Source organism: Helicoverpa zea, chromosome 10 (genome assembly GCF_022581195.2).
Source record: "Helicoverpa zea isolate HzStark_Cry1AcR chromosome 10, ilHelZeax1.1, whole genome shotgun sequence".
In the NCBI taxonomy this organism is placed as follows: domain Eukaryota; kingdom Metazoa; phylum Arthropoda; class Insecta; order Lepidoptera; family Noctuidae; genus Helicoverpa; species Helicoverpa zea.
Genome location: NC_061461.1, coordinates 4,362,956 through 4,379,196, shown reverse-complemented (window position 1 = coordinate 4,379,196; position 16,241 = coordinate 4,362,956). Strand labels below are relative to the sequence as shown.

The window sequence follows — 16,241 nt, the reverse complement described above, 5'->3', positions numbered from 1 at the left end:
GATCGGCACTGCTTACTTTAAATTGGTTTTGTCGCAGCCCAATGTACTGATACTCCTCTAAATAGTATTTAATTATGAAAAAAGGTTTAACCAATTTCTTAGCAATTGTACAAAATTCAAATTTAGAATACACTCTCACGCATGCTTGGTTAACCCTTTTGATGCTAGAAACATACTACAATCATTAAAAACCCTTTAAAATACACGTAAAGTCCTTAAAACTAAGATTTCGCAACTAGGTGCCCGCATTTTTTGCAAAAGAGTGTATTTCCAAAATAATTATTAAAATTATTGAAATAGATACTAATGTGTTTACATACATTATTAAGGTCATGCAAGTACTGTCCCAAAAGTAGCTGAACAACATAAGCGTCAAAAGTACATTAACACACGGCAACATTAAAAATATACTTTGTTAACCTAATTTTGTATTTACTGCTGTTTAGTGACTTTTGATACAATGATGTTCAGCGACATTTGGATTGATGGTGTACAGCGACTTTAGGAATACTAGTGCACAGATACTTTTGAAATACTCGTGTTTAACGACTTTTGTAAGTTTCTGGTGTACAATCTATTTTGTTTCCTAGTTGCGACTATAACTTATGGCATTTTATTGTGAACAGGTGTTTTGTCATGTTGATTCTGTTCATCGACTTTTGGTGCTGACTGTACATAAGAAAATACAATGACGTCAATATCTAGATAACACGTAATCGATCTGTAACTTATCGGTATCTTTGTGGTTACATAAATGTAATTGAGCACAGTTTACGAATATAATTTACATAAAAACCTATTTTCCTCAATATTTAAATAGGTTTAAACTATTAGTGTTTTATTACAATTAACAAAGGAGATAGGTACTTACGTGGTTAGCTTCAATTTTCCTTTATGACGAAGACATTTTATGCTACGCAATTTCCTTTAAAAAACTGACGTGTCAATCAAAACTTAATTATTATGTTTACGTAATTTTAATTTTTCCTTACAAAACATGTTTTTTTTTGTTTCCAAGATATGACTTTTAAATCACATCGTAATTTACGCAACTGTGTTCGAAATTTAAAAAGCTGTCCACCATTTTGACCATTGATTAAAGGACAGACCTCTTCGTTGAAAAAAACTTGCTTAATAGACACTGCTGTTTTTAATTTTCATTTGTTTTTCCATACTTTTGTGTGTAACCATGCTTTATTTCCTTAGGAGTTAGACAGGGAACTGCTAAACAGCATCAAAGCGTTCCTAATCACGCACGGAACTGATCTATTCCATTACCCTTGCACCGACATTATTCAGAGCATTCTGCAAAACGAATCGAAAGGCATACTCTATTCGAAAGCATCGCAGATTGCTCAGGAAAATTGCAATAACAATGAGCTGTATTTTGATTTTCTGTAAGTATTTTTTGGTTATTTAATTTGCTACATATTTTCGTCTGATTGTGTGGCCTTTTTCTGTTTCTTTCATTGCCTTTAAAATTTTTAATCAATTGTTGTTTTTGCTTATTCTTATTTCATTTTGCACAAATTATGTTTCATCTTGCATTTACTTTTATAATTTGTGCACATAAAAGTTAATAATAAGATTTCCAGTGTACCTATTAATGAACCCGTAACATGCTTTGTATAAAAATGATTTGGGCAAAAATCTATTACAGGATACAGTAATTGCCTAACAATTGCACAATATACATAATTTTAAGTCACGTATCAATAAATGATCGGCTGATTGAAATCTATATGGATATGATGGCAATCCAATGGCTAATGATATCAGATGTAGACATTTTATGTCTTGCAACAGAAGATACCGCTACACATAACGTTACTATATATATATTGCATTGTAATTGTCTAGTCAAATAAATATGATGTCCTTGTAATGTCAACAACATAAATTTTCATTGCAAAAACATATCAGTAGTCTAATCAGGCCCTGTCCAAATTAAGTATAAATAAGCTCTCAGAAACAACGTTGTAGTTTTAAAACCATCAGTTAAAATAAGTTTCTAAAAAGACCTGCTTTTTATGTGCTAAGATTCTGAAATAGTCACCTACTTTCACTACCTAGCTTAAGGTCAAAAATGTAAAATTGGTGTACCTAATAAAGAATATCTATCTATCTAGCAAGCCTACAATAACATCGCGCAATAAAAAAAAATTCGTTATCTTCAATATTCTTCTCATTACGGAATATGTTTGCACAACTCGTATTATTGCGCAATTTAATTCATTCGTCTAGTTAAGTAAGCCCTTTAAACCACCCTCATTACGCTGTTATTTTTTAATTCAAATTATCATTTTTTCGTAGCCATGAACAAAACGTGGATGAGATCAAACACTCTACAATTGACGTGAAGGACACCATCACGGCTGTATGCTTTTTAAAGGATTATGTACTTGTCGGTACTAACTCCGGTCTCATTAAGGTATGTTACTTTGTAAAAAAATACTGTTAATTTTCATTTCAAAATTGAACCCACAAACAAATATTAGTGTAATAATTTTGACATAAAAATAATTTTTAATTCCTATCTCTGGAAACTTTTGTCAATTAATTTTAAATATATTTCAATAAGGACAATGTCAATAATCGTTCGTATACTCATTTTACAATGTTTTTATTTCTAAAAATATCTACTAATTCTCCAGTTCTTCCACATCTTCACGAATAAACTCCGCAAAGAGCTCCGCGGTACGGGTTCTCCCATCAAATGGATCGGCGTATCTTGTGCTAGCTTCCCGCCGATTGTGGCCGCCTTAGCTTACGACGGTGTCATCAAACTGTGGTACGTTGACGACATCGATTGCGAAGAGACTGATGATGTTATTGAAGAAGGTTTGTTTCATTTTTTCTTCATTATTTTTGAGTACTTTTAATATTGAAAATATCTTGTGTTTTGGATTTTACAGTTTTATATCATTCTTCCAAGTAGGGATCTCATAAAATGTTATTTTAAATTCCTGCCCCAATTAATATTTGTGGGATGTATGAGGATTATCTGTAATCGATAAACTTTCCTTATATTTGTTTGAATTTTCATTGACAATTGCTACTTAACTACGATTATTACGATTTATGTAATTGGCTGTTAAAGCCGTGTAAGTGGAAGAAATAAATAAATAAATACAATCTCCACTGAATTTCGTAATCTAAACTTCTCTAAATGTGAAAATGTAAAGTTATTATACCAATTCATTACCTCTTTTACAGAACCAGAAGAAAACTACAAATACAATAACAGCTACGCAGACACAGAAACCATTCAAGGCTCATACCTAAACTGCAGATGGGCAAACAACGAAAAGTACCTAATCCTACACACCAACAAGAAGATTATCTTCTACGACCCATACAGAAATGAACGGAATAAGGTCTTCAAAACTATACAAGATTTCGACCGAGATAGAGAGATTTTATGCTGTGTCCCTTACAATTATGACAAGCATATCATCGTGGCAACAGACGGTAATACGAAGCTGGTCGAAGTTATCGACTTGAAGACTAATGGCAGAGTCATTACTTTCGAAGAGACTGATATAGTTTTAGATCTGGTTACAGTTCCTCGTAAGTATATAGTTTTTTATGTATCTTTTAATCATTTTTTTATTTGGTGTAATAGTGTTGTCATTGTCTATCGATATTTTACGAAGGTTTTAATGAAATTGGGATATATACTGTTTGTCTTTTGAAATCAAATTTCGATTTGTGTAAACTAAGCCTCTGCTTCAATTATGTATGTCTGTAAAGGCAAACGTGATTTTATTCATAGATTAACTTACGCGTCATTACAATTTTCTGCGAACGTTAACCTACGTAAATGTTTTGTCATCAAATTAGACTTTTATTCAAAAATAACAAGGAACATTATGCATATATTCTACTATTTTCCTTCTACGTAATGCTAGTGACGTAAAATGTGAAATTTGTATGAGAGTTAAATCCAAACTACGCATATTATGCATGTTCAAAATATGAGGAAAGGTTAACCGACATTACTGGTGCTGTTGATTCATCTATGCATGTCAACAATAAAATAAACAATGGAAATGACTTATTTTCCTTTTTTTTAATATAAAGAAGTGGATATAGGTTTGAAATATATATTCCTTGGTTATCTACTTTATAGGTTTTTGAAATTTCTCCTTAAAGTTACAACTATAGAAACTAGTTTTCAAAACTACCAATTTACTAAATTCAGATCACAAATACGTACGCGTACCTCCATCTCTGATACCTAAAAATGGATTCTGCGCAGTGACTCGCGAACAAGTTTAGTCGAGGTGGGTGCCCGCACTGTCTGAGTGAAGGAACAAGTTCCTTCTGGATCACTTTATGTACCAGGGTCGCCGAAACTCCCGCGAACAATCCCGCAGCCCCAACTATACAAATTCTATGTACTTTCCAGGTAGCAACAAAATCATTACTTTAAAACCCAACGAAATTATGGAGCATGAAATTAGACTGAACTCCAGTACATTGAAATCAAGTACTTGTCGATGTCGAAGAGTTATTCTAAGTGATGATATTAAAGAGAATATGTTGTTCTTGACTGTTGCTGTGAATAAAACTGGGACTCTGTTGTTTGTGTCTACTGATGATAGCAGAGTCGTGTGTATTGACTTGAAGACTTATACTTGGAGCTTTGATTTGGAGAATCGGAGGGGGTAAGTTTTTTGTATAAATTACTACTATAATTCTGACTACGAGTAATCAGAGAAAGAATCTGTCAAAGAAAACCAATTTTTCTTTGTAAATGCAAACAAAGAAAAATAGGTTTTCTTTGGCAGTTGTGTTTTTAAGAAATTATGACCCATAATGTTAGGCGCTTTTGAATTATTTTATTTATTCAGCTACTTTTGACAAAGATTGGAAACAAATTATATTCCTGTCACCCTTCTGTACCCAGTAATTTGACAACTCCCAGCAAATAAACCCAATTTACATTAAATTAATAAATCTTCAGCGTACTTTTTTTTAATGTTCACTATGAGATAAGTTACTCATAATATTTCAGTAACGTAGTAGCAATGGCAGTGAGTGAGATGATGTGGGATGAATTCGAACCCGGGTCTGATGTACTACTCACCGGCACTGGATGTATTGAAGATTCTGCCAAAGTCTGGTACTTGGATGCTTCGTATATTTCACAAACGGCGCAAAAGAATGGGTAAGTGTGATTTAATAGTAGTTCCTGATGTAAAAATTAGTATTCACTAATAATCCGATCAGGGTGAGAAGTGTAAATAAAACATATCGATTAAATATTAATAAAAAAATATTGCATTAACACAAGTATAGCCGTCTCCTAATTGGAGACTTTTTGCTATAAATAACTACACTTATGTATTAAAAGCATTACTTTACCTTATAGAATAATGTAATTAAAACTATGTGTATTTCATTAGAGTAAAATGTATTAATTTGATGTAACCAACACAACGTCACTAATAAAAAAAATGTTCTAATACCACACTTAACAAAGCACCCTATAAATTCTAGGAGAGTACGTCTAACAACAAAATTCGACGTGAGTTTCGTCAACCCTCTCTCGCCGCACACACCCAACTCAAATTCACCTAACAGTGGCACTGAGAGTGTTAACCCTTCACCTCGAAGGCACCAGTCATTTGCCAACCATCATCAAAGAGAGGTCACCAAAACACTACTTAAAAACTCCATGAGCTTAGACAGGAGCTCACTAAAACCGTTGAATTTGAAAGGAATTTGTAACAACAATGAAAATATTCTCCAGCCCTTATTGGCTGTGGTTGATGATAAGAATAATATTCAGGTATGTATTATTGATTTATGTGCCTGTCGTAATTTTAACATTCATATTTTTTTTCTAAACGAAAATTAATTGTTTCACTGTTGTACATAATATTGCACCTTCAACTGACGCAAAATAAAATTATTGATATTTGGTGCCTATGTATCCACACCAACACCAGCACTTAATAAAAACGACATCTTTTCAGGTAATGCGTGGAAGAAAAGTCCTAACAGAAATCATTGAGGAATCAGACAAATATATTACCAGAGTAAAAATCTCTCCGTGCAATCAGTACATTATTTACGGACTTAAATCTGGTACTGTGAAAAGATATACTTTACGTACGAAAGCAAATAAGGAAATATTAGATATTTACTGCCCAGTGCAATATTTGAACTTTGTTAATCCTAATTTGTTGATCGTTGCGGGTAAGAATACGTGTTTGATGGCTTATCGACTGACTGTGAACGGTGTTTGGGAGCCTGAAATGATGCAGAGGGGTAACAATAATCTTGGATCCCAGGAGATACTGAATGATCTTCAAGGTGAGTAGAACCCAAACTTGGTATATCTAAATTATTAAGCATTTTTAAGTATTGCAACACAACCTCATAATGAGTTTCTTTGTTAGATCTATGGCAATTCTGACTAATGTAATCTATTTGAACACGAAAATAATAAACAGTCAAACTAGCTGAAAAGCAAAAAGCTGAATCTCTACCTGCTGAATAATCATACTGTAAAATTACACTGGTCAACAAAATTTTAACTTTGGTGAGGTCTCGGACTTTTTGATATTTTTTACTTTAATTAGTGATCGTAAGAAAAATAAACAGCACAAAAAAATGTTGTTTGCCAAGAATTTGGTCTATTGATTAGTTTACAATATTAACCAAATTCATGGGCAAAGAGCATAAGTTCGCGCTAGTTTCAATTAGTTAAATTTTTCACACACGTTACATGAGATGTTGCAAGAGACCTGAGGGGCCCAGGATCTGTCTCGACGGGAGATAGAGAAACCAAACCATTGGCGATAAGACTCCAACACAAGATTCATAAAATTTCATCGTTGTTTCTTGGATGTAAGTTCTCCGCAGACATCACAAAAAGAGTTAGGATCATTATTATAGTTCCTCGACATGTTCACTGGGTTAATAAATCACAAAAATGTGTTCAAATTCAACGACAAATATTTTTGTGACGATTTACTTGTTAACGGTTCTGTTAATTTCTTGCAGAAGTGCTACTTATGAGTATGCCCTATACCCTATAACAACAAGTTTTAGGCTGATTATACATGAAAAATGCAATTCAATTATGAGGGTAGAGTGATAAAACAAAATAAGCTATCAAAGTTCGTGTAGCAAAACCAGTGTTGACCAGTTTTACATTTCTGACCAACATTTTTACTATATTTTCGTTCATCAAAAATACAATACACATTCCTTAAAAATTAATTATCTTCGTAGCTAAAATAACAAAAACTATTACAGGTGTCAAAAAAAAGAACGGCCACTCCGAAAGACTGCCAAGTTCAGGTAGCGATAACAGTATCTCTTCTAGAGATCGATTATTCCCTAATGGAGAAAACAAAAGTCTTTGCAAAGGCAGTGGCCTTGTCGAGTGCTTCTACGTTAAAGACTTAGGTATTATTACCATTGAGTACAACGCTACCATCAAACTGTGGGATGATAGTTTGAAACTTCGAACAATACTGAATGGAAGACAGGCCGATGTGTGCATCACTTCGGCCGCGTTGCAGAATAACGTGCTTGTTATTTGTGAGAAGAATAATAACGCGTTTCAGGTATGTTAAATTTGTGATCTCCCTTCAGGTTTTGTATAACTGTTTTAACATTAACTTAACTTTTGTAGAGAATTTATGTATTCTCTTCATTTAATTACCCCTTACGGTGAATTGCACCATTTAACTATTACGATAACCGAATCATTTTCAGTTGTCCAATCGCAACGAGCGGCGAGTATACGGCTGGTTATGGTTTCCATTCATTATAGAAGTCAAGAAGTTACAAATAATTTGACCATTCCAAAATTCATGTTTTTTACAGACATTTCAACTAAAAGTAGGCGATGATGTAGAGTTACAAACTATCCAGGAATATAGACTCAACAACGCCATTATCTCGTGCGATCTGACGGCTGACGGGAATATACTCGCATTGGGACTAGATTCCGGAATGGTTGTGGTAAGTTTCTGTTGACTCTTAAAAAACTCTTTTAGTACCCTTTCATTTTGTGAAAGATTATATTGCATTTTTATGACACACATTTTCTCGAATGTTGCTCTTCACTTCTTCTCAACCCTATTACCTACAGTAAATTATTTCATTACATCTATATAAAAACCTCATCAAAATCAGTTTAACCAAACGTGGGATCGCGTACAAACATACATGCAGGCCAAAGTAGAACCTCCTTTTTTGAAGTCGGTTAAAAAAAACATATTTCTTTTTTTTTCAGGTATGGAACGTGCGAAGTCAACGTCAACTGAGCCTACTAAAACACCACAAGTCGAAAGTCCACTGGTGTTCATTCTCCCCGGTCCCCGAGCGATCCAACCGCAACTCTATGACGTCATCACCCCACCCCGTGCAGTCGCCGTACCACTTCCCTTCCACGCAAGATGATGACGATAGTGAACAGCCGCCATTAGTACTCGTTACCATGGCAACGGAGATTGTTTGGTGGAATATCACGCAAGTTATGAAGGCGCAGAAGTTTAAGATGGGGAAGAGGTTAGTTATATACTAAGATCATCATTAAATCAAATTATTTAACCGATAAAGTGTCACTTAGTTATCTGGTAGTTTATGCTATCTACCGGATTAAAGGTTTCTTATTATTTATGCGACATATTGCTGTCCGAGATCTGAGTAACCAAAAGTTGTATTTTATCTATCAGATAGGTGAAATGCTATTTTTTGCTGAGTTACATTGTACATCATGCTTGAGATTTAAACTTGACTACATATCTTTTACCTTATCGTCCTCCTGATACCTACATAATAAACCATTGTACTTCTATTAATTTATTAAATGAGTACCATCTTTTCAGAACGTACAACGTAATGTCACCGATCGGCAGCCCGCTAGAGAACAGAGGCGACACTCCGAATGCTAACAACAGTTCTAATACAAGCTCCGCTGCACATTGCAATTTCTTCTTCGGAGACGGGTATGATATGCCTCAACAATGCTGGAAAGCTATCTGGAAGAAGAAAACGTGAGTACACTGTTTTATGAGGAGAAAAAAATATAATATATTTCGATTCAGCGTTATTTAACCAACTGAAATAGATAAAACATGAAAAGCTACATGGTTTTAAACTTTGTTAAAATTTCTATCAACTTAAATTACCTCTGGAGCATCACTTGATAGCTTGGATAATTAAAACCTTAAGTTATAATGAATTGAATGTTGTTCAAGAATAAAATAATTTCTGTGACATTTTATCTCACCACAAAACCGTTAAAAACAGGCACTAAAGTATCACATCATTCCTTTTACAGATGCAAACAAGGTTCAAAAAGGAAAGAAATCTTAGCCTGCATCAAACTATCAGGTATGAACGCGAAGAGGCTCAGCCACGACGACAAATTCTCCTGTTTCGTCACCGTGGACAATCCCGGCCATATTCACATCATGAACGTGATGCGGACGAATAATACATAGCATACGATCACTGCCATATTGTGCGCTATGTGAAGCAATATTCATGTCACTTATATCCTTTTACCGCTAAGAACCAAGTAAATAGGTTTTATTCAAAAGGTTGTGCCAAGCGTTCCATTTCTGAACGGATAATGTTGTGTCACTTCTCACAGGGTTGTGATTGGTCGATGACCGATGTTATTTGTGGCCAGTTGTATGTTATAGAGTGTGGATTTATAGAGAATTTAAAACGCCAAATAAATTAATGAGATTATCTTATGTATGCAGTCAAAATAAATTCAATGCAAAATAATGGTGCTACATTTCTATACAATTTATAATTTTGTAAAAAGAGACCGAACTGACAGTTATTAGTGCCAAATAATTTACTTAATTTTACCTTAAATAGAATTATTATATCTAGGGATGGGTAGGTGAAGGGTCGTTTTAGCGGTAAAGCGATAATAAACTGTTACATATCAATTAATAAAGATGACTATAGTTACTATCTGCTCAATGAAATACTTAAGGACTAAACACTGCCTTCAATGCATTTATTTTTAAATAGTGAAATAATACTCGTAACATTATTGTTTAGAAACTGCTCGCGGTTATATTACTTACAATATTAGGTGCTATTATTTTTGTCACAGATTATAATAAATACGTAAAGTGAATACTTTTTACTGGAAACTTGCAAACATTTTATTTTTTTGAGCTTTAAATGAGTAATTTGATTATTATTCCACATTACTCAGGAGCGTAAATGACAATTATATACTAAACTAGAATATGTTTTTGAGATTCTCATTTCTCTGTGCTAGTCCTTTGCATTTTTTCTTAACCACACATCAATGGATATTGCTTTACATAGCTATGTTATATCATGAACTGTTATTTTATAGAATAGTACATTTTAGAATGAGTTTATTGTAACTTCAATCCCACCAGTAGTGGTATGCTCTATTTGATTTGGGTAAACTATCACCACATTAGTTGAAATTAAATTATTTTTTAATCCTTTGGCTAAGTAGATGCAATTAAATAAATACTGCATGTGGGAGTGGGTGGCCCAGATCGAAAGTAACTATAATTTGAATGTTTTTTTTTTTCGATAGTTAATAATTAAAATCAATTATTTTATTTCTTATGATTATGTATGTAAGGGGTTTTTTGTATTTAACCCTGAAGATATTCTAAAAATACATGCAATAAACTTATGAATTTTTGAATGCAGTTGACTGTTGGTTTGTTACAAAATTCGGTAATCTCTAGAAAATATCTGTTTTTTTTGGGCTCAAAGGTTACGAACGTGTTATGTGCCATTTTTCGGCTTTTTAGAAATAATTAATTAATCTTTAGGTTAAAGGAGGAAAAATGAAATATGTTTATTCTTTTGAACAATTAAGAGTACATACGTAAATAGAGCTCACTTTGTTTGCTCATCGTACTTTAAATGCCCAGAATAATTCCAATATACTCTATACGTAGGGCAATTCTTTAATGTAATTATGTTAAGTCCATGATAGATCTCCCTGTTAAACATAATTTTGTAATTTTTATGAACTAAATAATGTAATGGTGCTTAATAATAAGACGTAGTATATAAACGTTTATATTTACCGACAACTATAAATTCAAATAAATTTACGACTGCTTTCAGCTAAAACATCATAATGGGAATCAAAATGTAATTTTATCAAAATCCATAATGTCACAAATCTAGAGCATTTATACTGGAAACAGCATAGTACCATCGCTCTAGAAATCATCTTTACAATATAATCACGCACAAAGTTACCTAATATTAATACTTATTTTGACAAGACGTTTCAGGCTGTATCCCTATTAAATGCTCTAGGTTTAAGAACTTTTTGAACATCAATGTATCATGAAAAGCTGACGAAAAAAAATACTTTGTGGTTAAGCATCAAATCCTAGGGTGCTAGATGTAAGAAGATAATTTTTAACAGGATTTATGAAAAAGAGGTAAAGATAGAACAAAAATGAACAACGATATATAACCATAAAATGTACATAAATTAATTACTTATTTAAAGTTGTCGGAATTTTATACATACAGTAAAATATTCTTTGTACAGATAAGAATATGAAAATGAGACTTTAGCCTTTATTGCAGTGGTTAGATTCGAAATTTTGTGATTATTGTAGAAAATTATAGCTTTATCTTAGTTTTATGCCACTGCACAGTAAGGTTAATCAAAAATTCCCGCCCAAAAATGTGGTCGTACAGACATATAATAAAAGAGTTTCGTAGTGCTTAATATTATAAGAAATATCTCGCATTGTGTATCCAAGATCCGCCTAGTAGACAAAATCAACGAATAAATACTACAGAGGATTGTTGAACAATTTGTGTTTAAAAGTGGCTCGAACAATATGCTGATAATTTGATGCCATTAATGGCATATTGATTTCGCTTTGTTTTTCAGGAGTATTTTTGTCCATTTTCTCCAAAACAATTGAACTGAACAGTAATCTCCTATGTCTGCGGAATGTTTCCACTAGAATTTATGCTCAATTCGTGTTTTACAATATGTACGTATTTTTACAATACATTTAATAATTATATTCAATTCAGCATAATTAATCAATAACAATGCAATGTAAAATTTTTACCGTCTCAAATTTTCAGCTAACATCGAAAATATATTTTATTGAAGTGATTGATGATTGGTTTTGTAATAAGGAAAATATTTTAAATATATTTTTTGATAATACGTTATTTTATTTTTAATACATATATTAAAAAATCTGTAGTTTTATTACTTATATATTACCCTATGGTGAACTTTTCATGGTCACTATCGTACGAGGTCAAGTCTGACGAATCGCTGACAACCGCATTAGAATCTGTTCAATCTGATGGTTCAATCAAACGTGGGATAATGGCACACAAAGACAGGCTAAACTGAAAGTGTGCGTTCGCGCAGCGGAATGTTGTTGAATTTAAAGATTTTAATTATGCAGATAATTAGTGTATGACGTCCTATAATTGTGTGGCGTTATTATTAAAAAAATATTTTTCATTCAAGAAATGCAATTGATTTATTTTTTCCTAACGCTTGTGTACGCAACTGTACCATATTAATAATTATACTAACCTTCCAAGTTAAGAACGTTTCTTATACATATGGCACGGCCGCTTTTTTGTAGCTATCCGAACTTGGTCGGATTATATAGGTTTTCGATGCTCCGTCAGTATTATAATTGTCTTTCTTTAATTACTGAATTTAATGACATGAAATATTGCAAGTGAATAGTTGAATGATTAAACTAATTATTGGCATACATTTTACCATGCAATTCCTTTAGAACGTCGTGATATTCGACTGCTTTGTAAACAGTGATCTATTCATGATAAAATATCCTATAACTTTTTAATTACTAACGGAACATCATTGATACTTGGCAACATGTTGGAGACACTTACAAGGTTTGTGTAAACGTGAAAATCTAGACCCCAAACTGCATACTTTAAGAACTAAGATGTAATAAGTGTATTTTACGTTTATATTTTTATCTTTTAAACCCTACGACTTTTTCTAAATCTGTTTTTTAAACAAATATAAACAAATTCAAAACAACGTATGTAAAAATGTACAGCTCTCTATGTAAGCGCTTTATATGAAAACTAGCTAATCGCCAAACGTTCGCGTAGCGGAAACTTGAATTTCTCCGAAGTTTATGCATGCACTGATTTCATTCATACATAATCAATTATACACAAATACACGCTAATTTTCGGACACATCTCTTTTCTTTTAAAGTCTATGGATTAAAAAAAGTTCCGCCAGGACAACGTTCGCCAACGTTCGCCCAGCGGAATCTGTTTTTGGTGAATTTCTCCACAATGGCTGCATACACAAATTTTTATTTACCATACACAATTATAGGACGTCATACACTAATTATCTGCATAATTAAAATCTTTAAATTCAACAACATTCCGCTGCGCGAACGCACACAACTGAAAGCCTTTTTTAAAGTCTGTTATAAATTAATTGGGGGACTTCACCATAGAAAATGTGGATGGATCCCAGCCTTCAAAAGATGGAAGATACGGTAGGAGTGCATAAGAAAGTACATAATATAGCGAGAGTACATAGGGATAGTATGTAATCAAGTACATACATAGGGAGAGAACAAATGAAAGCATATTGGTAAGTACTTAAAATTTTATTTTATTTTATTTTAAGAAGGCTTACAGACTAATAACATAATATGTAACAAAAATATATTTTCCAGTTGCTAATAACAAGCCTCCACAGATATGATAAATGTGTGTAATAAGTGTGACGTCCAGAATAATAGGATTACGGGAATGCCACTATTATGATACATAGATCTGCCACCATTATTACAGTAAACGGTAAGATGACGCCTTATGTTGTACCTATCGGTTGAATCTGATGTTATGAAAGAAAAACATATTTTTTCGTTCCTATCCTTTGCGCTTTAGGGTTGATTCATATTAGGCCGGGCCGTACCGTGCCGTGTCCGGGCTTTTACGAAATTCTAAAGACGAGCGTCGTTTCTGGCCCATACGGGCCACGGATCGTGCACTGTGTAATATAAACTGCTTCATACAAAATGTATGTAACGTTTCACATCCGTGCCCCGTACGAGCCACGTCCTCGGCACGCCCCGGACACGGCCCGGCCTAATATAAATCATCCCTTACGGGGTTATAGTAAGTTCAACTCAGTCTTGCGCGCGGCCTTATGTGTGGGTAACCCTTGTACATATACAGTGACTTTGTGTGCGTGACAAGAGGTACAGTCGGGTACAAATAAAGTTATTTAGGGGTTGTATAAGGCTGTTTAAAGAAAATCAGTTATTACGTAATTTAATGTTTATTTATTTATAATGATTCTGAATCGCTACTTGAAAAATAAATGATGAATTTTCAGATTCGCTACTCTCACCAAGGTCAATTATAAATTTTGACTCCATGTCAAAATGTCTATAGTGTTTGGTTTTTCTTTTGTACATGTCTACAGGTATTACCCAACACCCCTTCATCAGTTTGAATTAAACGTTCATTTATGAGTTTCATTATTTCTGTCTTATTTTGGTCGACATTATGCGAAGCAATATAATTTTAAAAAATTCCCCATACATTTTGTTTACATTATTATACTAGATTATACGTCTTTTTACATTCTTAGTCCACACTTTTATTTATTGTCCGCGTACCCCGAGCTAGAAAATATGTAAGAAGTATTTAATTCATCTTAGATATTTCACCTCATTTATTTCTTAGATACTGTCAATGTCAATTTGAAAAAACGTATGAGAAAATAATGAAAAACTGTAAAATGTAATAATAAAAAGCTTTGAATGTTTCATTTTTTGAAACGCTACCTGACTCCTTAAACATTTTCTCCGTGAAGAACTAGACATTTTCGTATAGTAAGTTCAACTCAGTCGTGCGCGCGGCCCTATGTGTGGGTAACCCTTGTACATATACAGTGACTTTGTGTGCGTGACAAGAGGTACAGTCGGGTACAAATACAGTTATTTAGGGGTTGTATACGGCTGTTTAAAGTACAGTTATTACGTAATTTAGTTTATTTATTTATAATGATTCTGTATCGCTACTTGAAAAATCAAATGATGAATTTTCGGATTCGCTACTTTCACCAATGTTAATTATAAATTCTGACTCCATGTCAAAATGTCTATAGTATTCTTCTTTTTTCTTTTGTACATGTCGACAAGTATTACCCAACATCCCTTCATCAATTTGACCTAAACGTTCATTTATGAGTTTCATTATTTCCGTCTTATTTTGGTCGACATTATGCGAAGCAATATAATTTTTTAAAATTCCCCACACATTTTGTTTCCATTATTATACTAAATTATAGGTCTTTTACATTCTTAGTCCACACATTTATTTATTGTCCGCGTACCCCGAGCTAGAAAATATGTAAGGAGTATTTAATTCATCTTAGATATTTCACTTCATTTATTTCTTAGATACTGTCAATGTCAATTTGAAAAGCCGTATGAGAAAATAATGATAAACTGTAAAATGTAATAATAAAAAGCTTTGAATGTTGTTTCATTTTTTTGAAACGCTACCTGACTCCTTAAGGCTTAAAACATTTTCTCCGTGAAGAACTAGACATTTTCGTAAACGACTGTACCCATAACAAAAAGCGATGAGAACACGTCATGCTCGGACGACGTCACTGTCACACGAATGAAAGTTGTATATTTACAAGCCGACGCACACATAGGGCCGCGCGCAAATCTGAGTTGAACTATCTATACTTTATTTATTCCGTAGGTAGACACGAGTCTTTCAGTCGAATAAATAAATGTTTTTTTTTTATATTGCAACAGAGTTTGTGTGACCCACCGCTAAATCAAATTACCCGTGATTGTTTTTTTTTAATATAATAAAACCAACAAAATGAATCTGGTATCTTCTTGGAAATACCTTAAACATATTATTATTTAATCATCATACTCTTTATTTTATCATACATTAAACACTAATGTTCAATCCTTTTCCGTGTGAAACGAGACCTGTGCCCAGCAGTGGGACGATAAAAAGGCTAACATGACATGAAATTGCATTTAATCGTTCAGTTTCGGTCTTGGTTGAAAATCATCAGTCATTGACGTAAAAACAAAGCAATCAAAACATTTCACAGAATTTATTACTTACTGTTACGTTTCTCGCAATTTTGGACATAACAAGGTTTATTCTAATAAGCTGGCAACATTATTTCTTTGCTCGTTTGCTTGTCAAAC

At 33.1% G+C, this 16,241-nt stretch overlaps 1 protein-coding gene across 2 annotated transcripts in view; it reads left to right on the top strand.

Moving 5' to 3' along the window:
• The window catches only part of LOC124633774 (apoptotic protease-activating factor 1-like), a 29,047-nt gene extending 16,854 nt beyond the window's left edge, over positions 1–12,193 (top strand). For both annotated transcript variants that reach the window (XM_047169106.1, XM_047169107.1), the window contains exons 8-20: positions 1,207–1,397; positions 2,314–2,431; positions 2,655–2,841; positions 3,217–3,570; positions 4,412–4,670; positions 5,021–5,173; positions 5,506–5,797; positions 5,985–6,324; positions 7,273–7,586; positions 7,849–7,986; positions 8,261–8,535; positions 8,856–9,023; positions 9,311–12,193. In XM_047169106.1, coding sequence (XP_047025062.1) covers positions 1,207–1,397; positions 2,314–2,431; positions 2,655–2,841; positions 3,217–3,570; positions 4,412–4,670; positions 5,021–5,173; positions 5,506–5,797; positions 5,985–6,324; positions 7,273–7,586; positions 7,849–7,986; positions 8,261–8,535; positions 8,856–9,023; positions 9,311–9,473 — 2,952 coding nt within the window. In that variant the 3' untranslated portion in view covers positions 9,474–12,193. The remainder of the gene's footprint in view (positions 1–1,206; positions 1,398–2,313; positions 2,432–2,654; positions 2,842–3,216; positions 3,571–4,411; positions 4,671–5,020; positions 5,174–5,505; positions 5,798–5,984; positions 6,325–7,272; positions 7,587–7,848; positions 7,987–8,260; positions 8,536–8,855; positions 9,024–9,310) is intronic.
• Positions 12,194–16,241: the final 4,048 nt, after the last annotated feature.